At 44.9% G+C, this 26,845-nt stretch overlaps 2 protein-coding genes across 8 annotated transcripts in view; one reads left to right on the forward strand and one right to left on the reverse strand.

The window, feature by feature from the left end:
- Nucleotides 1-1,206: 1,206 nt before the first annotated feature.
- Taf5l (TATA-box binding protein associated factor 5 like) lies at nt 1,207-26,401 on the reverse strand. 4 transcript variants are annotated; one of them, XM_006990940.4, is made up of 5 exons: nt 26,110-26,401; nt 15,413-15,557; nt 10,494-10,598; nt 4,941-5,668; nt 1,207-3,046 (listed from the first exon to the last, which is right to left on the reverse strand). In XM_006990940.4, exons 2-5 carry the CDS (start codon nt 15,552-15,554, stop codon nt 2,249-2,251), a joined length of 1,773 nt encoding a protein of 590 aa, XP_006991002.2. In that variant the 5' UTR covers nt 15,555-15,557; nt 26,110-26,401; the 3' UTR covers nt 1,207-2,248. The 4 variants fall into 4 exon arrangements, with proteins under 4 accessions (XP_006991002.2, XP_006991001.1, XP_015864699.1 ...); XM_006990939.4 differs by having other exon boundaries at nt 4,941-5,665; nt 26,110-26,349; XM_016009213.3 differs by lacking the exon at nt 26,110-26,401 and adding an exon at nt 25,714-25,870.
- Nucleotides 26,334-26,845, forward strand: part of Urb2 (URB2 ribosome biogenesis homolog) — a 39,388-nt gene continuing 38,876 nt past the window's right edge. The window contains exon 1 of one of the 4 annotated variants that reach the window (XM_076572316.1): nt 26,334-26,447. The gene's annotated coding sequence lies outside the window, so the exon portion shown is untranslated. Of the gene's footprint in view, nt 26,813-26,845 lie in introns of all 4 variants that reach the window. The other 3 variants (XM_042277844.2, XM_042277843.2, XM_042277846.2) reach the window with 3 other exon arrangements.

A 26,845-nucleotide genomic window follows, 5' to 3' on the forward strand; every position in this document is an offset into this window, starting at 1 on the left:
TGGTTTTCCTAGCGTAGGTGAGGACTTCAATTCAGACCATCTCTTGGCATATACAGAACTCTTTTTTTCTTTAGTAGACTAAAAGGATACATTAACTCCAAGCAAACACCTCTAAAGTCTGAACCTTTAATACTCTACCTATAAAGAATTAAAGTCACTGGGCGGTGGTGGCGCACGCCTTTAATCCCAGCACTCCGGAGGCAGAGCCAGGTGGATCTCTGTGAGTTTGAGGCCAGTCTGGTCTACAAAGTGAGTTCCAGGAAAGGCACAAAACTACATAGAGAAACCCTGTCTCAAAAAACAAAAAAAACCAACAACAACAACAAAAAATAATAATAATAATAATAAAATAAAGTCAATCTATTTTACCCTTAGGATTACTTTTTTTTTTTTTTTTTTTTTTTTTTTGGTCTTGGTTTGTTGTTTGTTTTAAAGACAGGATCTTATGCAGTCCAGGTTAGTCTCAAATTCCTGATCTTCCCAAGTGCTGGGATTATAGGCCACCATACCCATCATCTTGGAATTGTCTGACAACTTATTTTTGTTTGAGACAGGGTTTCTCTGTGCAACTGCTCTGGCTGTCCTGGAATTTGCTCTGTTCTGGCTGTCCTGGAATTTGCTCTATAGAACTCAAGAGATCCTCCTACATCTGCCTCCTGAATGCTGGGATTAAAGGCATGTGCTACCATCGCCCAGTCCAACAATTTATTATTAATCTAGCTTTTAGACCTCTTATAGTTTACAATGGGATTTCTTTTTTTCTCTTTATTTCTTCTCTCTCTCTTTTTTCTTTTGAAACAGTGTCACACACCATGTACACCCTTGGTTACCCTGGAACTCACTATGTAGACCAGGCTGGCCTCAATTTCATAGAAACACACTTTTATCTGCCTTCCAAGTGTTGGGATTAAAGGAGTGCATCAACACGTTCAGCTACAATGGGATTTTTTTCCCCAACGAAGCTAAAGTGGGACCCTCCTAAACAGATATTCATCTCTCATCAGCAGCCAGCAACATTGGATGTACTACTGCTGTAGATAATTCAACTGGAGACCAGGAAGGACATGATGAAAAGTAAATTAAACAGAATACAAGAATAGACAACCACGCCTGCTTTGTGGCTGAGCTGGCCTATGCTCTGGCCACTATTCTGAAAAAAGATAAGAGACACCTTTCCAGGACCAGAGTATAAATGAGATGCCACACTTCTTTTTTTGAAACTAAATACATTTTAATAGAAAACAAAATACAAAATAACTCTTTCCAGAAAACAGAAATATTAAATCCTTTCCCACACATCAGAACTTCCTCTGTCCTTAGAGCATGGTTTGATACTCGTGAGTGTGCACTCATGATTCATTCCTGTGTTCACTATACTGGTACTGCAGTGAGGGGTGGAAGCAGATCATTGAGGGAGAAAAAGACACCAAAAGCCACCTCTCAGAATAAACAGTCATCTGGAAATCCAGCTTTCTTAAGTCTATCTTGTGACTTATTCAAGATTAGTCTTGACCATAATTTTGTTGACGGTGCGAGGATGGAACAGTGGACATCAGGTGCTGAGGCCCGCCCTCTGCCCACCAGTCTTTCTTTCCAGGTAGAGAAGTCCTGACCGAGTGACGCCAACAAAACAATCTTTCTCCCCCACCATCACTCCAAGAGCCCACTGTTCAGTTAAGCTACCTGCCTGCTTGCAGAAGCACATTCTATGGTGCCCCTTTCTCCTGATACACCGGGCTACCAAAGTCTGAATTCCCTGAACCTCAAAATTCCAAGTATCACAGCCAGTGCCAGGAGTCAAACCTGCAGATAAAAGCAGAGACATCTCTGCCAGTGCTAGGTTTCCTCTTCTCAATAATAATAATTATTAATTATAATAATAATAAAAATCCTGGTTCTATCATTATGGAAAAGAAAGACTGCTAGACCGTCCCTTCTTTTCCTAGTTCCTGTCCCCACTTCCCTCGAGGGTAGCCACAGGAGACACTGTCTACAGCTGCCGCAGGGGAGTTCTGCAACCGTCCAGTAGCCCTACTGGGGAGACAGATGCAAAAGCAAGGTGCCTGCGTCGAGCCGGGAGGCCTCAAGCCTGAGCACCCGGCTCACAACTGGAGTCTAGCGCACCAGGGCTGTTTGGGGTGAATGTGGGGTAGGGGAGGGCTCTTTTGCAATCACTGATTCAGTTTTAGCAAGTCCTGGACTGCGACCAGTCTTCCAGCCCCACCCAGTCTGCCACCTGAATAAAAACTCAATGTTCTTGATTTTCTTGTGTGATTCCAGTCACCAGGAGGAGGTTGCAGGCCATGAACTGCACACTCAGGACGTTGCTCATCTGCCCAGTGTACACGCCCACAAGCTCACCGGAAGAGCCATCAGCAGGTGTGTTACAGCACGTGCTTCTGATGTCCCAGACACGCACAGAGTTGTCCATGGAGGCAGAGGCAACCAGACCGCTGTCTGGGCTAAAGGCCAGACTGGTGATACTGTCTGTGTGGCCTCTCAGTTCTTTAAAAAGTGTCCCAGAGGCCAAGTCCCACAGCTTTAACCGCTGGTCCTCACCAGCAGATGCCAAGTACTTACCATTGGGAGAAAAGGCAAGGGAAAGCACGGGACCTCGGTGACCTGTGAAGAGCCGCACTGAGTTCCCCTGTTGGGCACTCCAGAGCCGGACAGTTTTATCAGTGGAACCTGTAGCCAAGTAGTTTGAGTTGGGGTGGAATTTGACACAGTCCACATCAGCCAGGTGTCCTGCATATATCCTCAGCGGGTACGTCCGATCAAAAGACCACAGCCTGGCGGTACGGTCATGGGACCCACTGGCAAAATACAGGCTGTAGGGGCTGATGTCCACGTCCCACACAGGGTAGGCATGTCCCTGATACAGCACAGTGTTGGTGAAGCTCCCCAGGTCCCAGTACCTGATGGACATATCTTCAGAACAAGAGAGCAGCCCCGAGCTGTCTGCGAGGAACCGAGTGCTGTATACTGGGCCGCAGTGTCCCCGAAGGATCTTCATCTCTGTGCCTGCATTATCTTCCTCATTCTCCTGGAACAAGATGGGTGGGGCGGTAAAACACACAAGAAAATATTCAGTGGTCTCACAAGGAATGTAAGCCCAAGAGAGGAAAAGGAAAGAACAGGGCCTGCCTGGAAGCAGTACCTGTCAGAGGGCATGCCCTTCATGGCCACTTACAATGCCCAACCATAGCCACAGAGGATTGAAGACAAATACTTTTTGAAAAGACAGACTTCTGAACTGACATTAAGTTCTTAGATTCTCCTTAAAGAGCCATCAGCTCTTTCTGTTTCTACTCCATTTAATGAAATCTAGAGATAAGCCTGGTAGTATAAATCTGTCATCACAGTACTGATCCTGAGTTCAAAGACCAGCTGAGACAAAATGAGAGCCTGCTTTAGAAGAATCTGAAGGGCTTGAGCCAAAATAAAACATAATTGCATAGGAACTTGAAACCAGAGTATACATCTACGAAGAGACCATGAACACTGATAGGTAAGAGCTGGATATGGTGACTTATGTCTGCAACGCCAGACTTAGGATCACCATCAAGATTCTGATATTATAAGAGACTTTGTTGGGCGGGGGTTGGGGGTGGGACAAAGCAAAGGAAAAGGACAGGAAGATGGAGAGTCTCAAACATGTCTCCTCCTGCAGTAACAAACTTCACAGACTGAGAATGACAGCAAGGCGGTGGTGGCGCCTTTGGCACCTTCAATTCCAGCACTCAGGAGGCAGAGGCAGGTGGATTTCTGGGTTTGAGGACAGCCTGGTCTACAGAGAGTGAGAGAGTGAGGAGGGGGAGGCTTAAAACAGAGCCAAGTGACTCAGGTCCCTTTTGGAAATATTTTTTCCCCCCTTGGAAAACAAGACATGTCCACAGCAGTACTTGGAGATAAAGTGTGCTCCCACAGCCCTTTCCCAAAAGGCTGCAGCCTATGTATAAACCGTTTCTCCTCCACTCCCTCACAGGGAAGCTCCTGACCACTATAGCTGTGATTCTTCACTGCAATGGGTTTTAACACTAGAAGACAATCGAGATTCTTTAACACTCAGCTTTGCTGGTTTCTGCATAGGAAAAAACACCTTTTTAGTAGGCATTGTTTCTTCTACTAGAAAACTAAGTCAAAGCAAAATAATTGCTTCCAATATGTATGAAACTTGAGGGAGTTAAGCACTGGTATCTGTCTGATATTACTCAAAAAGGCTACTGCAGACACTTCAAATTAGAAATGCAAAAGCATTTGGGGGCTCAAGAGAAGCTGATCACGAAGACTGTCTCTCTCAGCCCAAGTTTGTATACAGTAGTGACTGGTGACAGGAATTTAAGCCACTGTGCTTGCACCTTTCATGGCCATCCCAGAATAGCCACTCCACCTGACAACAGGTTGCTGCACTGATTGAGGAGACACCAGTTCTACAACCCATGTCCCTTTTCAAAGTGGGGCTGAGACCACTCTTGGCACACAGAGCTAGGACAGGTGCACACCAGTGTACTTTATGATGGACAAGGCTGTGAAATAGCCTAGATTTCTGCAGGGCAAGACAACAGTCACTACCGTTTAAATATCTAGCAATGCTGTTTCTCACTATTTGAACCTGCACAGTGCACATTTGAGTGCACACAACAACAGACATGCAATGTGATCCCTAAGTCATTATCAGCTGAAGATCTGTTAGGCTCAATGGTGCCCCCTGCTTTTCAGACAGCAGTAAACACTGTCCACTCATAAATAAAGCTGAGAGTTGGGAGAAGGGCTGTAATGTGCTTTTATCAGGCATGAGTGGGACTCAGTGGCTGTGTCATTTGGTATTAGTCCAGCTTTGGCTGCCTAGCAGGGGACTACAGAGTACTGTTTGGTGGGACAGGTCAAGAGCACTCTAATAGGAAGGAGATACAAGAAAGAAAAAGTGGCATCCCTACCTCCTCCTCCAGAGTGTCACAAGCTAGACGGATACGAGATGTGTCCACATGGTGGGGCTCTGATTTCAGCTTTTTGGAGCGCAAGCTCCAGAGCTTTATGCAGGAGTTGTCAAATCCAGCAGCCAGAAGTTTGCTATCAGAGGAGATCTCTGCAGTATTCAGCAGCTGCTCTGTGTTATAGAAGGCATAGAAGCAGATGGTGGTGAGGGAGGGAGGTCCATCCTTGACCCGCTTGATACTCTCCTGCAAGACTTCCAGGGCAGCCTCATTCTGCAGAATTGGATTGGGCACATCTGGTGGCTCCAAGCCGCTGCTCTCACTTCGGGAGGAGCCACCACTGGCATAGAGCTGATAGTCTGTCCTCTTGGCAGGCTGAACGTCCAGGTGAATGTGCACGGCAAGCACCTTGCACAGGGCAGTGTTGTTATCGCTTTGGAGGTAGCGGATAAGGTAGTTGTAGCTATCTTCCTGGAGACGGACCACATACTTGTTGTCCAGGAATGCACGAAGTTGGAAGTTTGACAGAATGTCCTGGATGGTCTGTGTGGTTTGCAGCTGCTCAATGATGTCCTTCTGACTTGCATTCTGTAGGAACATTCCATGGAAGCGGCTATAGAAGCTTTCCACTGTGCTCTTGGGGCCACTCTGGACCAGGTTGAGGTGGAGGTAGACAAAGAGGGGGTAGAGGAGAGGCATAACTTCATGGCTGTGCTGGGAGTCAGAATCTGCTATGAGAAACAGCAAAAACTCACTCAGTAACCCGAGAAACAAGAGGATCCTCCTAGAGCCAGTTACCCAACACTTCCTGCCCACAGAATCTAGAGGTTCAAAGTCTCCCCATCAAACAAGAAAGAGCAGACTTGGAGGTTCAGTAATGGTTTTGGGGATTTGGCCATGTCTTGTGCAGCTGTAGTTAGGTCTATAGTCCAGCATCTTGCCTATTACTTCTCAAGTCAGAAACCCCTGCCTCTGAGGACCCTTAGATGGTTCTAGGCAGACTGCATTTTTCACAAAAACTTTCATCTTGATAAGCTTCAAGCTAGGAACATAAGTATGTTTAAAATCTTCCGGGTGGCAAGCCGGGGTGGTAGTTCATGCCTTTAATTCCAACACTTGGAAGGCAGGTGGATCTCTGTGTTTGAGGCCAACTTGATCTATATAGTTCCAGATTCGTCAGGGATACACAATAAAAACCTGTCTCAAAAAAAAATCTTCAGAACGGCACTTACCCTTGGTTCTGTGAGCACTGTAGCCAAGAGTCAATTCAAAGCTCATTGGCTATCCAGACTGATCTGTCCTATGTGATGATGAAAATATGCATTTAAAGCTTTGACTTCTTTGGTGAAAAATATGAAACTTCCCTTTCACAGTGGTAAATTACAAATAAGATCTGTATTTTGTTGTTGAGACCACTGACTAGTCTGAAACTAATGTCATGAAACTTTGATAAAGAATGCTAAGTCAGGCTTTAACTGTCACAGATGGATGAGAAAAGAGGTTCATATAGCATCTAAGTATGTGTGCAAGTGCGGACAGAGTGTCTAAGAGTAGGGCTCTGCAGGTCACTGTGAGCGGAAGAGGGCAGCCACCTCATGGCACAAGTACCACACAACAGAGCCAGGCCTACTCGCTCAGAGCCACAGTAGTGTCTAAACACTTGACAGTCTTAGCAAAATCCACCTGTTAACAGCCACCATTAAATACCTGACCTATACTGCTTTTGGGGTTTTACTTGTCCTTTATTGTAATAAAGAGTTTGAATTTTATACAGAAACAAAAAAGTTTTATATTTAGTATAACGATTGTTTAGTGCAAAGCAAGCCAGTACTTTTGTTCTGCTAGCCTACTTTTTTAAAAAACATGAGCTATTCCACAGCAGAACCTAGGCAGATATCCAAGATGCAATCACGAAAATGTGCACCGCATAAACTCCAACAATCCCAACTCAATGTGAGAAGGCTTCACTGACAAAGTAGCCTGGTCTGTGATAAAATTATTAAGAAATTATTCTATACCATCGTGACTAAAAACTACATATTGTTACTGGGTCATCCCAGAATCATTTATCATGGAGCAGACCACATCCAGAACAAGAGTACACAGAATTCCCCTCCATGACACAATTACATGTGTGTGGCTAAATCGTGTCTGGCTTCCTCACTGGACAGGATCTTCCACAAAGGCAACAATTGTGTCAGAAATCACAATAGCACCGAGCCAATGCTTAACCTAAGTACATGCTGAATGAATGGAAGGCAGGCTGGAAGAAGTTCCCCACTATAAAGGCAAGAAAACTCCATTGCAGAGCAAAAGATATAACCATTTAAAAACTTAATAAACCAAAGCTAGTTAAGAATAACCTTCAGTATTTCCACATTCTTGCTTACTACAATACCTTATCAAAGAGGCTCTGAATTCCTGATCTTCCTGTCTCTACCTCCCAAGTGTTAGGATTATAGCATTGGACCAACCACCCAGCTCTATTCTGAGATATAATGGAGTCTATCCTTTCAGTTTAAACATAATGGATGCTTTTTAGTAAATCTTTACTTTCTGTAATAGTTTGACCCTCCGCTTAAAACACTAGACCATGTAAACATAGGTTTATTTATTATGTGGGTCAAATAACATAGGGTGACTCTACACACAGAATGGATGGAGACTTTATTTTGGTCTGTCTCCTCATATGCATCTGCCATTAGATTAACACAAGGACTATTTACTTGAGGAGAAAATTATTTAAAAATTTATAAAGTTTTTGGGCTGGAGAGATGGCTCAGAGGTTAAGAGCACTGGCTGCTCTTCCAGAGGTCCTGAGTTCAATTCCCAGTAACCACATGGTGGCTCACAACCATCTATAATGAGATCTGGTATCCTCTTCTGGTGTGCAGACATACATACAAACAGAACACTGTGTATATAATAAATAAATAAAAAAAAAAAAAAAAAAAAAAAAAAAAAAAAAAAAAAAAAATTTATAAAGTTTTTATCTATATTTGTGTGTGCAAGTATGTACGTGCATGCATGCATGCATGCATGCATGCAAGTTACATCTGTGTGGGTATCCAGGGAGGCTAGAGACAGGTCTTGAATCCCTTGAAGCTGGGTTATAGGCAGCTATGAGCTGCCCAAAGTGGATGCTGGGAATCAAACTTCGTTCCTACAGAGAATAGTAAAGGCTTTTAACTGCTTGCTGAGCCAGCCATCTCTCCAGCACCCAAAGTATTTATTTATTTTATTTGTTAATCACTGGGTTTTATTATTTTTTTGTTTTGTTTTGTTTTTTAATTTTCCGGAGCTGAGCACCGAACCCAGGGCCTTGTGTTGCTAGGCAAGCGCTCTACCACTGAGCTAAATCCCCAACCCTGGGTTTTTATTTTTTTAAAATAAAATAAACACAGCTTTTTTTTTTTTTTTTAACACAGCTTTTAAATATTTTTTTTTAAATGATTTTTAAAATTTTATGTGTATGGGAGTTTTGCCTGCATGTATGTCTAGGTACCATGTGAGTGCCTGGTGCCTTCAGAGGCCAGAAGAGGGCACCCCCTGGAACTGGAGTTACACATGGTGGCTAGCTACTTTGTGGGTGCTAGGATCTGAACCTGGGTCCTCTGGTAGAGCAGCCAGTGCTCTAAACCCGAGCCATCTCTCCAGCCCCTAACACAGTTTTTGAAAATGGTATTTGTTTTGTATGTGTGTGCATGCATATGTGTATCGGGGTACATGTGTAGAGGCCAGAAGACAACCGGCAGTTGGTTCTCTCCTGATACCAATGTGGGTCTCAGGGATTGAGCTCAGGTCATCAGGTTTCACGGTAATCACCTTTATCCAAAAAACCACCTCTAGCCTTTTTTGGTTTGTTTTAACATACATGTAGCATTGGCTGGCCTCAAATTTGCTATGAGAATGTCCTTGAACTGTCCTTGATGTCCCCGCTTTCCAAGTACTAAGTTGCCACCATTCTTGGATAAATTCAAATTGTGTGTGTGTGTGTGTGTGTGTGTGTGTGTGTGTGTGTGAGAGAGAGAGAGAGAGAGAGAGAGAGAGAGAGAGAGAGTATGTGTGTGTGTGTGTGTGTGTGTGTGTATGTTTTTCGAGACAGGGTTTCTCTGTAGCTTTGAAGCCTATCCTGAAACTTGCTCTGTAGACCAAGCTGGCCTTGAACTCAAAGAGATCTGCCTAGCTCTGCCTCCCTAGTGCTGGGGTTAAAGGCGTGTGCCACCACCACCTGGCTATTTATATATTTTTTGAGACAGGGTTTCACTATGTAACTCTGGCTGGCTTAGAACTCATCATGTAATCCAGGCTGGCCTCAAACTCACAGAAATCCATCTGTCTCTGCCTCCTGAATGCTGAGATTAGAAGTGTGTGCCACTAAACCAGTATCCACTCATTAGTCTCCATCCTTCCAGGGTAGAGAGTGTTTTATTTCTTATAAGGTGCTTACAGAAGGGATTCAGTAGTACTCACAATCAACATGCTTCTTACTGCAGCCCCTCAATTCTAAGTTAATACTGGCCATCTCAGGACCAGAAAACATGGTTTTGTTTAGTTGTCCAAACCTCTTCACCTCATATTCGAGGATAATGAGGTTCCTAAATGGGATAAATGGCTCTTTTTCTTTTTGAGACAGGGTTTCTCTGTTTAACAGCTCTGGCTGTCCTGGAACTTGTTTTGTAGACCAGGTTGGTCTTGAACTCACAAGAGATCTGCTTGCGTCTGCCTCTCAAGTGCTGGGATCAGAGGCGTATGCCACCACCAGTGGGCTAAATGGCGCTTTCTTTTTTGGTTTTTCAAGACAGGGTTTCTCTGTGTAGCTTTAGAGCCTGTCCTGGAACTCACTCTGGACCAGGCTGGCCTCGAACTCAGAGATTCACTTGCCTCTGCCTCCTGAGTGCTGGGATTAAAGGCATGTGCCACCACTGCCTGGCTAAATGGCTCTTCTTAAGCGACTGTTTTTTAAAAACTCACATCAATGTGTTAAGAAGCAAACGGAACATCTATTCATTGATTTTGTGTCTCTGTGGTCATTTTATCTTTGGCCTGCCTAAATGACAACAGTGAACTTCCTTCTTCACTCAACTCATGAGCACTACTCTGAAGATGACGAACACTTCAAACTCATTTCATTTAAAGGATGCTTCTCTCCATGGCTGATTTGGCTTTCATTTATTCAGAAGTCATAAGCCAAAAGCCACAGACAAACAGTGAATAGGACACACAGAGTTCTCTCTATCTTTATAAACTTCAACCTCAAGATCTAACTCTCACAGAAATTCTGTTTTTATACAAGAACTAGTTAAAAGTGTGGTGGCGCACACTTTTAATCATAGCACTTAGGAGGCAGGGGAAAGTGAATCTCTGAGTTTGAAGCTAGCTTGGTCTACAGAGCAAGTTTCAGGACAGCTAAGACTATAAAGAAACACTTGTCTTGAAAAAACAAACCACCACCAAAAAAACAAGTACCTGATTCTCTAGAACCTAATAACATGCTTGTAATACAAGAGGTTCTGAGGGATGTCTATATTATTTGGTTTCTTAAAAAGGACTTACCAGTGAGAAAGCTTCTTAGTCGTCCAAACTGTACTTCATATTGCTGGGGTTCTGCCTGGCAAGGAGCTGCAGACACCGCATTGGCACAACCAGATTCTGATTGGACTGAAGAGGAAGACACACAAGACAGAGGCAGGAAGGCAGTTACTATCTACCATGTAGCAGGATACAGAGGGCAGGCTGGCTACACTTGTTTGTCTCCCTTCTCTTCTGGTACTCCACAAAACTAGGGCAGTGGAATGAAAAACTAGAAAGCATAGGATAAATTAAGTGAAGAGAGGATAGGCACATACTATGCCTGAGATTTATCTGGAAATGTCGATTTATCTGGGTTGGTCGATCTCAACATAGGTTAGACATTTCCAGATAAATCTCAGAAATAGTATGTGCCTTCCAGTTCAGAGAAACAGTCTTCACTTGTTTCTGATCATGTCTTCTAATTTTCTGATTCCCAATTTCAAAGAAATCATCTGAAAATCATTATCTTTTCTCTGCTCTTCATCTTTCTGCTTTACTAATAGGAAGGTTTCTTTAACTTTCAATGCCCCCAGTCCCCCTTTTTTAAAGACAGGTTCTCTGTGTAGCGGCTCTAGCTGTCTTGGTATTTGCTCTATAGATCAGGCTGGCCTCAAACTCAGAGATCCCCCTGCCTCAGTCTCCTAAGTGCTGGGATTAAAGCTGTGTGCCACCACGCCTGGTCTAACTTTCAACCCTTTGTTGATTTTTTTTCCTTTTTATATTTTTTCCAAAAGAGGAAAGAGTTATTTTGGCCCAAATTCCTTTGTAACACCAAAGAAAGAACAGCAGAACTTTGCCAAGACAAGGTAGGACAGCCCTTTAGAATATCCTGCTTCACAGAAAAGTCTGTCAGATATGCTAGACCTGTAGGCCAAAGAGGGAAGCCCCAACATTACAGAGGAACCTTGGGTGACTGTTCAGGCAGCCAGCTGTTTCTATCATTTCTCACATTTTTTTTGAAGTCGCTTGCTTGCACTTCCTGCTTACTGAGGTAATATTTCCTTCTTGGGTCTTTGATGGAGTCAAAGACTTTACAGTTATAGTTTTCCTTGTTACCAGATTCAGAAAAGAAATTTACTAAAGAGGTATAATGTATATAAGGTTGAGAGACATTAAAAGATAGTTTTAGTAATGCAAGTTAGAATACAAAGTGAATTAGGTACGTTTTGGACTCACCAAGATAGGATAAATAATGGAGTATTTTCTATGAATTTGTCAAATGTTAATGGACTAGACTTTATTGATATATTTATTGCCTGTATATATTGTATATAATTATTGTACTTATTATATAGTTTCTCTTATATTAGTTATAACCTTGTTTGAATTTTAGACAAAAAGGGGGAAATGTGGTGATATTTTGTTTGTGCTTTAACAAATAAATCTTGCTTGGGGATCCAAGTGCAGAGCTAGCCACTAGGGGCCAGGCAGTGGTGGCACACACCTTTAATCCCAGCACTTGAGAAGAGGAAACAGGAAGTGATATGGCTGGGTGGAGAGAGGAAGTGATAAGGTAGGGTGGAGACAGGAGCTCAGCCCTTTCAGTCCGAGGACTCCTAGAGGTAAGAAGTCTTTCTAGTGGCTGGATGCTCTGCTTCTTTGATCTTTCGGTATTTACCCCAATAGCTGACTCTGGGTTTTTATTATTAAGCAGGTTTTTATTATTAAGACCAACTAGAATTCACAATGCAGGTCATTATGTAGTCCCAGCTGACCTGGGAATCTCAATCTTTCTGCTCCTTGTGCTTGAATTATAGTAGTATGCCATTATACTTGGCCTGAGATTATGCTTCCTAAAAAAGAAACTCAAGCTTTCTGCACTATCCAATGAAGAGTCTACACCATACTGTTTTTGATTCCTATTGTAACTTAAAGGCAAACTTTCACACAATGTCCAGAACCCTTGATGCTCTGCAAATGGAGAAGGTTGCCCTCAAATTCATTGCAGCAGATACTCATTTAGGTGGTACTAACTTGACTTCGGAAGCCAGGGTCATCTCCATAGTGACCTGAAGAAAATGCCGTATCTAGCCACGAGAATGTGGATGGAGGAATGGTAATGAACACAGTAGAACTGAAGGAATCAAACATGGTGACAGAAAAGGGGGTGTGAAGAAGAGTTCCTGCCCTCCAGCAGAACTCAGATGGCTAGAGCAGCAGGTGATCTCCCTCCCCCTCATCAGTCAAAACCCTTCAGATTCCTGTTATCCTGACTATGCTGGTTCTTGACTGGTGTATCTAATCTAACTTGGACCCTTTAAATAGACTTAGCACCCAGTCACTGTCCTGAAATCTATCTCCAGATTTCTCAGGTCATCCTTTAACCTGACAGTGGAGTGTTCCTTGTAATTCCTCAGAAAACAGCTCATTCCTTCTGCTACTGGCCAACCTGACCATAAGCTAGGGAGTGCAGTAGAATATTACTTTAAGGTATGTTACCTTTGTTTATGTTGCATTTGTTAAACTCTGTGTTACTGTGCCTGTATAAAGCACCTGTTGGTCTAATAAAGAACTGGCCAATAGCAAGGCAGGAGAAAGGATAGGCGGGACTGGCAGGCAGAGAGGATATACAGAAGGAGAAAACTGGGGGAGAGAGCACAGAACTAGGAGTGAGAGAAGGGGGAGCCATCAGGGGCCAGCCACCCAGCTACAAAAACCAGCAAGCCACGGAGTAAGAGTAAGATTTACGGAAGTAAGAGAACGAGAGAAGCTCAGAGGCAAAAGGTAGATGGGATAATTTAAGATAAGGAAAGCTGGCTAGAAACTAAGCCAAGCTAAGGCCAGGCATTTATAATTAAGAATACGCCTCCATGTGTGATTTATTTGGGAGTTGGGTGGCGGGCCCCCCAAAAAGACGAAAAACTCCTAACAACAAGGGAGTACCAGGCCTTTGGCAAGATTTGCTTGCCCTGCCAACCTAGTGCAAATGACCATTTTTTTTCTACTCCCTGACCCTAAGGTATCCCTGTCAAAGCTCAGCACACCAACATTTTCTACAGCTGTACTGTAGCATGTATTCCCAGCAGCTGGAATCTTAAAAGTTTTAGGGTTGTTACCATCTGCCTAAAGCAGATGTGCAATGAAAACCTGCAGAGCGAAGACCAATGATTCAGATCATTCATGAATCAGAAAATCCAGGATTCAATAGCACGATCAGCCCACTTCAACTTCTCTCTGTTCCTGCTGGCCTCTGGAAAAGCCACTGCATCTAAACTGCAGAGTGATGTCTGGAGATCCATCAGTAGTACTCTCTTGTTTTCCCACAAACACAGTTATTGCCCAGGGTCCCATGGATGCACAGCAATAGGAGCTATGAGCCCTCTACTAGAGACAGGGAGATAACTGCTCACCAGGGTATCCCTGAGGAGCTGAAACAGAGAACAGCCAGGTATCCCTTAAAGGAACATGGAGGTAGATTTCTGACAGCTTTGTTATCCCTCCATGAAGCCAAGACTCTCATTTCAAAAACCTCCTTAGGTTTCCAACATTCTATCACTTTCTCCATAGCAAAGGCAGTCTACCCTAAAGAAAACAGGCCACTGACTGGGAGTGCTGTGGAAAGGAACCAAGGAATCTACTGCTGCTAGGATGGAGCAGTGGAAATGTGTTCAAGGGAAGCAGCAGTCCAGGAACAAACGGGAGAAGCAGCCACTTTGGGTATGTGAAGGAGAGCCAGAGCTGAGTCATGCAAACAATGAGAGCTCCATACCACACAGCCGTTAGTGTGTCCTTTACAATCATCCAATCACCAGTATTAGAAACTCAGCTAGGCACAGTGGCATATACCTGAGGCTGAGGCTTGCTGAGAGTTCAAGGTCAGATTAGGCCTTGTGAGAACCCATTTCATAAAAACCAGAGGGAGATGGAAGGACAGAAAAAACTATTACATAAACCCTGAGTTCATAAAACAGCTAGGTGATAACCTCTGCATATGGTAACAATGATTTGATATTCCTGGTGGAGTCACCCTTTTAAAAATTCCCCTATGGATGTTTAAGATAGTCTCACTCTGTAGCCCAAACTGGTCCTAAACTTATGGCAACCCTCCCATTTTGGCCTCCCAAGTGCTTGGATTAAAGATCTGAGCCATTATGTCTGGTTTTGAAATACTAATTTCAAAACAAAATTTTCTTTCTTTCTTTCCTTTTTTTTTTTTAAAGATTTATTTTCTGGCCGGGTGGTGGTGGTGGTGGTGGTGGTGGCGGTGGCGCACGCCTTTAATCCTAGCACTTGGGAGGCAGAGGCAGGGGGATCTTTTTGAGTTTGAGGCCAGCCTGGTCTACAGAGCGAGACCCAGGAAAGGCGCAAAAGAAACAGAGAAACCCTGTCTCAAAAAACAAAACAAACAAACAAAATTATTTATTATGTATATAGTATGTATGCCTGCAGGCCAGAAGAGGGCACCAGATCTCAATACAGATGGTTGTGAGTCACCATGTGGTTACTGGGAATTGAACTCAGGACCTCTGGAAGAGCAGTCAGTGCTCTTAACCTCTGAGCCATCTTTCCAGCCCCAAAACAAAATTTGAAAATTTTAGAAGTACTTATGATACCAGTATTTCCAACCATTAATCCTACAGTATGTAACCATCTTATAGACCTAACTTCTACGAGCAAAGTTCTATGCTAGAAGAGAGAACCTATTACTTAGGGTCTTGTAAGGTTAAAAAAAGTTGCACATACCATCAGGTACATATCAAACAATCTGGATGCTGAGGAAGGAAATATGGCTCTAGGCAGGGGTCCAAAAGGCTCAGAAGTCCAGTGAACACAGCTTTGATGGACAGGAAAGGCGTACAGGCCAGAGACCCAAAGAGCTGCTCACTGAGGCGGGGTAGCCTGCCCTTTGCTGAGAACCTACTGACAGATCCTGTTCCAGGCTAGTCACAGGGTCTTGGTACCTGTGAGGTTGGCTGCCATCTCCTCAGGGGTCTGTGATAGTCTCAGGCCTTGCTTCAAGGGGCCTTCTGAGTCCACGTACTGCCGACGTTTGAGGTAGCAGGACACTGCCACCTGAACCTGCTCCGTGCGCACTCGTTTCATGACCTGTGGAGAAGAAACACAGGAAGCAGACTGTAAGGGATGGCAGAGGTCTCACACAGCTGGAAAGATGGATACTGAAGTGACCCAGTGAGGACACAAGTCTGGGCTCCCTAATTCTGAGGCCGCTGTTCTCTTCCATTTTATCAATTTTCCCAAAGGGCACACAGCCAGCTTCTTTGATGGAAAACACAGCAACAGCATGGGTAACACACCCCAAAGGTCACTCCCCAAAACAGTCATCGACCAGCTCCACGAACCTTTTCATTAGCGCTCCTAGGACCAAGCAGGCAGGCCTAGTTTGAATTTCAGGCTTTTTCTACTGCTCTGTCAGAGAGCTATTCCTTAGCAGTGACCCTGCTAAAAGCTCAAGTAGGGGGCAGGGTCAGATCAAAGGCCTGAGAAACCCAGACACTGGGTAAGCAGATGCTGATAAGGTAAGACCCTGGTAATAGGAGGTATTTTTGTGTGTCTCTGGGGGTGAAACCCAGAGCCTTGCACAAGTTAGGTAAGCACTCTACCATTGAGCTGTATGCCCCCCACCCATAGTTGATTCGATCTTTCTTTCTTTCTTTTCTTTTCTTTTAAAGAAAGGGTCTCACTGTGTAGTGATGGCTGGCCTGTAACTTGATTTGTAGTCCAGCCTGGCCTTAAACTCAGAAATCTACCTGCCTCTGCCTCCCAAGTGCTGCTGGGATTAAAGTTATGTGCAACCATACTCAGTCCATATTTCTCAATAGTCAAAAAGAGGTGGCACCCTACTGGGCATAGTGGCACCTTTAATCCTAGCACTTGGGAAGCAGAGGCTGGAGGCTCTCTGTGTCCCAAGTCAGTCTGGTCTTCAGAGTGAGTTCCAGGCCAGCCTGGGCTACACAGAGAAATTATGTCTTGAAAAAAAAAATCTTTTAAGAAACACTTTAATTTTTTTTATTAATTAAAAAATATGTATGAGTGCTCTGCCTGAATGTATTATCTACACACCACTTTTATGTCAGGTACCCGCAGTGACTAGAAAAGAGGATTGGATCCCCTGGAACTAGACTCACAGATGGCTGTGAGCTACCTCATGGGTGCTGGGAATCAAACCCAGTCCTCTGGGAGAGCATCCAGTTCTCTTAACTGCTGAGCCATCTCTCCAGCTGTTATCTTTTTCTTTAAATGCTTTTCAAGACTTTACCTCTAATTATTGTCTGCAATTCCAGTGTATTATGCATGAATAGCCAAGTACATTTCCCCCGGTTATTTGGCTAATACACTGCTTCCAGAGTATCTGTAAATGTCTTTTTCCTTCTAAACTGATTTGTGAGATACTCTGAAGACCAACCCTCCAATTTCTTGAAAGTCACACAGCAAGGAGAGCACAGAGGCTGGAGTCATGAGACAAAGTCTATGTATGTCATAAACAAAGTGTCACTGACCCTATTAAACCATGAGACAGTTATGCTGTCCATGAATTTCATTCCTGGATTACCACAGAACCCAAGATATTTGCCAGAAAGGAGGGGTGATAGCTATAAAGAAAGACAAGGCTATAATTTGGTCATGTAACAAAGCAGAAATAAATTCCCAATACTGACATTCCTTCTCATGATGGTTTATTACTCTTTCAGTGTATTGAAGAGCTATTTTAATTAAGCTTTTCATTTTTTTTATTTTGTTTTTCAAGACAGAGTTTCTCTGTGTACCTTTGGAGCCTGCCCTGGAACTCGCTATGTAGATCAGGCTGGCCTCGAACTCACAGAGATCTGCCTGCCTCTGCCTCCCAAGTGCTGGGATTAAAGGTAAGATTCTTTTTTTTTTTTTTATTGCTAGCACAAGGGCTCTGATACTTTGAGAGACACTTCTCCTGTCCATTAATGAGGCCAAAATCATCATTTCTTTGTGACCACTATTCAATATAATCATTCATTCTGACTGTATCAGTGACTCCCTATGGCTCACCTAGCTACACAAGAATCCCGGCAGTGTGAGTATGTGCAAAAATAAGTAACCCGAGCCCTGGAAATTCTGGTTTGGGAGGGGGGAAATCAAACACATACAGCAGCTGTGACTCTATGATCCTTTCCAGTCAAGATGCCCAGCCTTGCCTACACTGTATTATATATACCTGCCGCTGCTGTTTTCCAGAGTGCCTAGTTTCAAACCCTATTAAACTAGTCCAATTCTTTCCAGATTTTCCACTGTGAGCTTTCAGTGACATGGGACTATGGACATGTACCCGTGTGAATTCACAAGCATTCCCATCAATTCTTTTTTTTTTTTTTTAAACTGCCCTCAAGACAGGGTTTTTCTGTGTAGCCCTGACTGTCCTGGAACTCACTCTCTAGACCAGGCTGGCCTCAAACTCAGAGATCCACCTGCCTCTGTCTCCTGAGTGCTGGGATTAAAGGTGAGTACCACCAATGCCTCGCTCCAATCAAGCCCTCCTGACAGGAAAAAAGTACTGCCTGTGAGACACAAGACAACTGATTGGAGAACAGACCAAGAGATGAGTGTTCTCGAAATAGGACAATACATGTGTCCACAGATGAGGAGAAGAGATGCTAAAGCTGTGAAAGAAAATCAATGTCAAGGGTGGTGTCCCGAATCTGTAATCCTAGCACATGAGGAAGTGAAGGTAGGAGGATCGAGCTTAACCTCAGGCTACATAAAATCCAATTTAGTTTCATTTTCAAACAAAAACAAAATACAAATAGGAAAGCTCAGCTACATATGGAATTGAGAGAATTTAGTTTGTAAGTACTGATGCCAATGAGTTTACCCAAATTAACTGCTTGAAATGGGGATTGTCTGAATGCAACTGCCTTTACTCTAAGAGATCCTTCCTGAGGACAGGAGGTAAGTCAGCTTCTGGGCCAAGGAACTCAAGGTAAGAATTCAGCAGGAACTGTGTTTATAGCCTACATGGAACACTAATATCACAAACATGATCCAACCAGCTTAGCTGGTTCTATTCTGATGCACATATTTCAAGCAAAATAATGAAAGAATGCCTCAGAGCAATTGGATTTCCATGGTAAAATATCCATAAATGGACATGGCGGGGTGGGGGTGCCTTAAAATAGAACCAAGTCTCTTAAGACCCAGTTATAAGACTTACACTGCAATTTTGAGATACCTGCTCAGTTTTCCAGAGATCATAATAAAACACTAATAAAATAAAAGGGCTTGTTTATATAATTATACAATCTTTTGTTAAAATTTCAAGACTTGTCAGTTTTCAATTCACACAAACCTGATGCCAAATAGCCTTCTTTTCCTGTATCTTAACGGTTGCTTCTGTTCACTAACACTCAGCATAGTTGCAATGCAAAATCTTACATGATCACTCCAAGTAATCATCAGGAAGGACAAACTGCACTCTTTTCTTACACTTCCCTAAAATGAGGATGTTGGAGCAAGGCCTGGTAAACCTGGTCCATCATTATACACTGCATCTCAGCCTTACCCACTTAACGTCAAATATAGTGGGTAGAGAACACACTAAATCTACTAAGACAAGCCAAGAAGTAACTACTCAGCTCTGTGAGGTGCCAACATACTACTATATAGACATAATTCATTCCTTTAAAATGGAAGCTTCAAGTAGAACAAGTTCAAAGGAAATCCAGGGAAGCTAACTTCTACACAGTCCTTGAATTAGCTCCATAAAAGTTGCTGACCATGGCCAGTTTTGGGGGGTATAGAGAGCTAAGTATTTTTTCTGTGAACCTATAAAAAAGTATTTTTCTTTAATTGTGATTTTATGCTTTAAAAAGCCTAGAAGTTTATACTTTTTGTTTGAGATGTCATATAAAGTATTTGCTAAGGTACTCAATCTAATTTAATTGCCCCTTTTGTTTTGTTTGGTTTGTTTTTTTGATAGGGTCTCACGCAGCCCAAGGTGACTCTACATTCTCTGAAGATGACCTTGAACTCAGCCTCTCCTGGCCTCATCTCTCAAGTGCCATAACATGGAGCAAGAGAGATCTATCTAGAGGTCATCTAAGTGAATCCCTGCCCCAAATCCAGTATTTGCATTTCCATGAGAGTATATTCAATTAGCTTTGTGGGAAAAAAAAAGTCAAAGTTGAAAAATAACTGAGGCACACTATGTAGTTTCAGCCATATCTCATATAATTTAAAAACCCTGACTTTTTTCCTTTAGACTGTGTCTCATATATCCCAGGCTGACTCCCAACTCACTGTATGTAGCCCCTGAGTAGAATCTTGAACTCCTGATCCTATCTCTACCTCCAAATATGACTGCCTTTCAAAGTGATTCTTTGCTCAGACATTGCAATACACTTCTACAGTAGTTCTGATTTCTCCCAAGGTGTCCTAAAGAAATAAAAGACCTTGTAAATGAGGCTATAGCCAGGGCTCAGGATGAAGTGGAAGGACCTGGAGTTTTGGTGGTGGTATCTATGTAAGTTCGTACTTAGGAAACACAACACCCAACAGACAACATCGGTAACTATTTTTTTGGGCTGGAGAGGTGGCTCAGAGGTGCTCTTCTAAAGGAGCAGGGTTCAAATCCTAGAACCCACAAGTCAGTTCACAACTGTCTGTAATTCTAGTCTCTGGGGCTCTGCCACCCTTTTCTGGCTTTTAAGGGCACTGCATGCATGTGGTATGCAGACCTCATACACATAAAATAAATTTTAAAAGAAAAAAAAAAAAAGGTGATTTCTCCATCACCACCTTCAAGATTTCAACGTCTTCTCTGGTCAACTAGCTTTGTCTATAACATACTAACCTAGAGATTCTGTATCAGTCTCCTTACCCAGCTCACTGACCCTGCCCAGCCTCACTGAGCTGCAGAGAAAGATTGTGACTCCTCACCTCCTATTAATGCAAACTACTTTTCCCTTTTCCTTTATGGTCCCATGACTGGGCTAGATATTGCTGAACTCACCTTTTGAGATACCCTATAACCAAGGTATGTCTCAAAACTGGAGCAATCCTCCTACCTCAGCTTCCTCCTAGGCAACTTAATGGTGCTATTACCCATCATTCAAGCAAGAAACCTAGTTATACTCTTAAGATACCCTGGCCACTTTAAGAATTCTCCAATTCCTATTTTAAATGAATTCTTTCTAAACAGAATCATTCTTACTTTCTGCTGACAGCACAAAGCACTTTTCAATTGGACTATCCCAATATCCACCTACCTCTAAGTTCTCTTGTTCCAATGCAGGCTGTCTGTGCTTACCACTACTACCTGGGACAGGGTTTTTTTTCTTTTTCTTTTTGAGACAGGGACTGACAGCGTAGCCCTGGCAGATCTTGAACTTGCTTTGTAGACCATGTAGCCCTTGAACTCAAAAAGATCTACCTCTGGGTGCTGGGATTAAAGATGTGTGCTACCATTAGCCAAGCAGTGGTGGTACACGCCTTTAATCCCAGCACTCGGGAGAGGCAGGTGGATCTCTGTGAGTTCAAGGTCAGCCTGGGCTACAGAGTGAGTTCCAGGAAAGGCTCCAAAGTTACACAGAGAAACCCTGTCTTGAAAAACAAAAAACAAACAAACAAAAAAGCTGTGTGCCACCACCATGCTCAGTGGGAGGGTTTTCCTTAACTTTTAAACTGACATGGAAAAACAGGGCGGGAGTCACTAGGTGTGATGGTACATGCCTGTAATTCCAGTCCTAGGGAAGCTAAGGCAAACTGCACTGAGGCTAGTGTGGGGATACAGATATAGGCCAGCCATGGGTAGAGAGTGAGACCACTTTTTACAATGAGGGAGAAAAAAAAAGTGATGCGAAATAGCTCATGATGATGCCCTTTAATTCCAGCATTCAGGAGGCAGAGGCAGGTGGATCTATGGAGGTTCAAGCACAGCCTGGTCTACACAGCAAGTTCTAGAACAGTCAGGGCTAAAGACCCTGTCTCAAATAGAAAGGAAAAAAAAAAAGCAATGCAGGACAGAAGGAACAGACAGGAGTATTTCCATATTCTGCATTATAAAGACACATATACTTCGTATTGTAAAAAGGAATTGGTGCACAATGTTATTAATGCTTAGTTTGTTCTGAGTTTACCCCTCCCAGCTCAGATGCTCCCGGAGTACAAAGGTGACATTAGCAGAAATTAACCTGACCCCACATATCAAGAAGTAACGCCTGCACTCAAACACCCATGAGAGACGAGGGAAGGGACAGTAAGAGAAACACGGGCCTCATAAGTCTCAGAAACGTGGCTGACCAAAGGGTCAAGACTGAGCTCTGGAGAGACTGACGCTTTGTGTCCCCAACACACCCTTCTTAATCTGCCGGCTGGAGATGAGATTTTAGACAGTCTATGAAACTTCAGAATATGAATCTTTGTCTTCTCAGATTGTTAACACACTAAATAAGACTACATTATGATTCAATTATTATCCTGCTTACTGGTTTCTGAAGGGACAGGTAACATGAACTATATTGTGACTTAAAAGTTTGAGTGCTGTCTAGTTTCCGTTTGGACTTATTTTAGGCTTATGACCTTTTGTGATTTCTAGGAACCAAGAAAGCCACAAGTATTTTATTTCTACTTTAATGCTGTTTTTCTAGCATGGGAAAAAAAGATCTATCTTATCGTGGTTACTTTTCTACTGCTGTGAAGAGAAGCCATGACCAAGGCCAGCATTTACTGGGGGGTTGCTTACTTACTGTTTCAGAGGGTGAGCATGGCAGCAGATGGACGAGCAAGGACGGCACTGGAGCAGTAGCTGAGCGCTTACACCACATCCCCAAGGTGGAGGCAGAGACACTGGGTCTGGAATGGGCTTTTGAAACCTCAAGGTCCACCCTCAGTAACACACCTCCTCCAAAAAGCCACACCTCCTAATCCTTCCCCAAACAATTACACCCAGGGACCAATCATTCACATATATAAACCATGCTGGATATGGTTAATCCTGGCTTGTGATGATGCACGCTTTTAGCCCCAGCACTCAGGAGGCAGGCCAACCTGGTCTACAGGTTGAGAGTTCCAGGACAGCCAAGGCTAAGTAGATAACAATAACAACAATTAACAAATACACAAAACATGAGCCTACGGGGCCATCCTCATATATAAAACCACCACATATATAAAACTTCATTGACATACATAAAAGGGCATGCCAATATATATATATCAAATTGTGGTACAATTTTGCTCCAACTATTTATACACATCTTAAAACAACAGTTATCTATGATCAACAAAACCACTATGGATTATCAAATTTTATTTTCAAGCTGGACATCATAGCACATCTTTAATCTCAGCACTGAGGAGGCACAGACGGGAACACCGAAGTGAGTTCCAGGCCAGCCAAAGATACATAGTAAGACCCTGACTCAAAAAAGCCAAAATAAGTAAGACTTGTAATTGACTTTCCTTATCTACCAACCTTATCTACCACCACAGACAACCTTATAAGTTTTTCTTTGGGGAGGGAGTAGTGGGGGGAAGCAATAGAGATTAAACCTGAGGCTTCCCATATGCTAGGCAAGCATTCTACCACCAAGCTATCCTGGGTCCTCACGGCACTTGTTGAATTTTCAAATCCTTATATGCCTTCTTTCCAAGCTACCTTGGTTTTTTTCAGGACAGGGTTTCTCTGGGAAGCCTTGGCTGTCCTGGAACTTGATGTGTAGACCAGGCTGGCCTCGAACACAGACATCTGCCTGTCTCTGCTTCCCAAGTACTGGGATTAAAGGTGTGTGCCACCACTGCTGGCCAATAAGTATTTTTTCATTCATCAGTTACAGCATTTTTTTTTCCTGAGTCAGAATTCTTGCTATGTAGCCCATGATGGCCTAAACTCTGTACATAGCCAGTCTGATCCTGAACTTTCTAACCTCCTGCCACTGCCTCCATTGTACTTGGATAACAAGAATGAATCACTATTTCCCGATTATTTTCTGTGTATTATGTGTGATCTGTACCTGTGCTCTCAGACATGACCCCAGCAATCACTGGTCAACATTTTTTGTTGTTGTCATTCTTTTATTAACTGATTTGATGAGACTGAACAAAAGTCCTAAACCAGCATCCCTGGGCTTGCTTCAGCCTGGTATGCCCTCCTGAAATCATCTTGGTGTTGGAGAAACAACCAAGTGTGCCTGGTGGCAGAGACCACAACATGGAATGACACCCTCTAATCACAGGGAGACTTCTCAGAGAAACCAGTCTTCTACCCTGGTACATGACATTCACTAAAATATGGTTTTTAGGAAAGAACCCTGTCTAGAATAACCTATAGTTTCTTCTTGCCTTGTTTGAGTGTTCTCTAGGCTTTGAAATTTAGATTAAAAAGTCTATCTGTACTAAGCTAGATACAGAAGTAGGAATGGCCTTCTCTACTTCAACCTAATACCACTCTACTATAGGCATTCTTTCCAAAAAGTCAATGTAATACACTCATTTTAAAACTTACTGTTGCCGGGCGGTGGTGGCGCACACCTTTAATCCCAGCACTCGGGAGGCAGAGCCAGGCGGATCTCTGTGAGTTCGAGGCCAGCCTGGGTTACACAGTGAGTTCCAGGAAAGGCTCCAAAGCTACACAGAGAAACCCTGTCTTGGAAAAAACAAAACAAAACAAAACCAAAAACAAACAAACGAGAAAAAAAAAAACCTTACAGTTGTCACTGGTGTGGAGGATAAAAAAAATAAAACCCAACCGTGTCATTTTGAGGTTGCTCTGGACTGCCTCTGTTTACCCACTTGAACCGATTTTTCAGTGTTCACTTTACTGGGGTTCCACAGGCATTCTCGGTTTTTATGTAGGCTTTGGCCAATCCCTCTCTAATGGTTGGAGGCACCCTCACAAATGCTCACCTGGCTTGAACAATCTCGATGTTCAGTCTGGCTATCTCTTCCTCCCATGGCTTCCTCATCGTTGCCTTTCCACCCCGAGCCTGGAGCACCATCATAGTATATGTCACATTACTGAGTTTCCCACGCTATCATTGATACCTGGCTGGCGTTGGGTTTCTCTGTGTAACAGCCTTGGCTGCCCTGGATCTCACTCTGCCTGTGCCTCCCAAGTGCTGGGATTAAAGGCGTGCACCACCACCACCACCACCACCACCACCACCACCACCACCACCACCACCTGGCTGCTAGACAACGTCTTAACTACTTCCCACATACTATCTGCTTTTACCCTCACAACTCTATGAGGCAGGTAGTATTTTTCAAATGGAAAAACCGAGGCCCGGAGTAGTCAGACAACTTGCACAGAGTCATGTAGGCCCTGGATGAGAACTCAGTCCTCTGGATGCGGTGTCTGAACCTGCACTCTTGACGGCAAGCTCCCCATGCTCCACTGATCCCACACTGGATGCCTGGGGGGAGCAGAAGGGCGAACGCTCAAAGGTGCTCGCTCTGAGAAAAAGCACCTGGGAGCTAAGCACGCGAGAAGCCGACGGCTATGTGGAAGGCTGGAAACGCGACTTCAAGTACTGTGCATGACCAGTGCCGGCCGGCATCACACAAGATCAAGCTACAACAACTCAGAAAAAAAGCAAAGCCCCTTCCTCTGTCCCCAGATGTCTTTTACAGATTCTTACAGAGCGCACAAACAACGAAAACAATCAGTTACTGAGTAGTCAGGACAGAAGTACACTCAAATCTAGCAGTTGGAAAGGACTGTCCCCAAACACAGAAACCTAATTTGTTATTGATGGCAAAGCTACTGAAGGCACAAGCTGACTTCAGTTTTTCTGGTTTAATATTCGCTTTAGAATTCCTAAATTCACATATGTGTGAATATATATTTAGATCAAGCCTCACTCCGTAGCTTGGTCTGGCCCAGAACTCACTTTGTACACCAACCAGACTGGCCAAAAATTTGCAGCAATCTTTCTGCCTCAGCCTACAGAGTGCGCCACCACTACCATTTGAGTCTAGTCTTAAACCAGCGCCCCATTTTACCGGAGGAGAAACTGAGGCAGCTAACTACCAGCTACATGGTTGCAATCCTAGTCTCCGCGGTCACCAACTCCATCCGTGACATTCAGTCCCTCTGAGTTTCAGTAGCCAAGAAGTCTTCAACCTGGAGTAGGCGGGCTCCCTTCCTACTTCACTTTCCCGTAGGGCCGGCCAGGCTTGGAACGGCGGGTGTCCGGACACCTGATCCCGACTCCCGGGACACCCCTGACGCCATCCACCTGCGGGTCCGGGGTCCGAGCATAGGAGCGGGACTCACCTCTCGACGCCGGAGCCACAGCGCCTGCGAGGTCCGCGGGGCGGCGACTCCCGGCGGCAGCTGCGAGCCTGCCCGTCGGCTGCCCACTTCCGCCGAGCGCCCTCGGGAGCTCGCGGCTGGCTCCGCGCGAGGGCGCCCGGCGGGGGCCGCGGGGTCTCCGGGAGCGTGCAGCCGGGGCCGCCACGTGCGGGGTCGCTCGGGCCCGCGCGCGCGCGCGAGGGAGGTCGGGCCTGCGCAGGTAAGCGCGCGCGCGCACGCCCACGCCCGCGCCCGCGCGCGCGCGTCGCGGGCGGGCGGGCGGGCGGGCGGGCGGGAGGCGCGGAGCCGCCCGCCCGTAAGCCCCTCCCCCGCGTCCCCTCCCCTCCCCCCTTTTCCCCGCGCCCCGCCCGCACTCACTGAACATCCCAGGCGGCTGCCGCTGCCCCGCCGCCGCCCGGCACCGGCTGCTTCCGTATCGGCTGCCCGCCGGAGGACTTCGTACCGCGCGGCCGGCTAGCCGGGTCCCCGCGCCCTACGTCCTTACCGCGCCCGCGGTTCTTGGTGGCCGCCCCATGACCGCCTGACGGAGCGGGCACGCCGGGCTAGGCTTGCGGACGCGCGACGCCGCGGCCAGGGCGCACTCGGCGCTCCGCTAGCGATGTCTGCGTGACGCCCCTCCCCGCCCCGAGCCGTTGGCGTCGACGTCTGCCGGAAGCGCCTCCCTCACGTGTGGCTAGTTGCTGTGGCGGTCCCAGGTGAACGCCGGCTGGAGTTTGGTGTTGAGGTTTTGTTTTTTCGCCTCGAACCGGCACTTTGGCAGATCCAGACACCAGCCCCCAACTCGGGGGGACCCCCGCGGGAGAGCCGGGATCTGAGGAAGCCCTGCCTGAGGGATTCCCTGCCATCTGAGGGATCCCCAGTCTGAGGTAATTCCTCCTGAGGGGTTCTCCCAACTCGGGGAGCCCCGCTTAAGAGGAGAGCTGGGATCTGAAGGAGCCCCGCTTGAGAGAACCCTGATCTGAGAACCCACCATAGGGAGCCCCGATCTGCGGGCTCCTAGAACTCGGGGAGCCCGACTTGACAGCCAGAGAACCCCGATCCGAGGTAGTGGGATTTGAAGGTATCAAGCTAAAACCCTTACAGTTTTTTTTAT

Source organism: Peromyscus maniculatus, chromosome 5, assembly GCF_049852395.1.
Source record: "Peromyscus maniculatus bairdii isolate BWxNUB_F1_BW_parent chromosome 5, HU_Pman_BW_mat_3.1, whole genome shotgun sequence".
Taxonomy (NCBI): domain Eukaryota; kingdom Metazoa; phylum Chordata; class Mammalia; order Rodentia; family Cricetidae; genus Peromyscus; species Peromyscus maniculatus.

Bases quoted from the DNA above. Each gene is read 5' to 3' on its own strand.
- Taf5l (XM_006990940.4), bottom strand. From the start codon at position 15,554: ATGAAACGAGTGCGCACGGAGCAGGTTCAGGTGGCAGTGTCCTGCTAC. The intron at 10,599-15,412 runs GTACCAAGACCC...CTTCCTCTTCAG, and splicing joins GATGGCAGCCAACCTCACAG to TCCAATCAGAATCTGGTTGT. The intron at 3,047-4,940 runs GTAGGGATGCCA...ATCTTGTTCCAG, and splicing joins GTGACACTCTGGAGGAGGAG to GAGAATGAGGAAGATAATGC.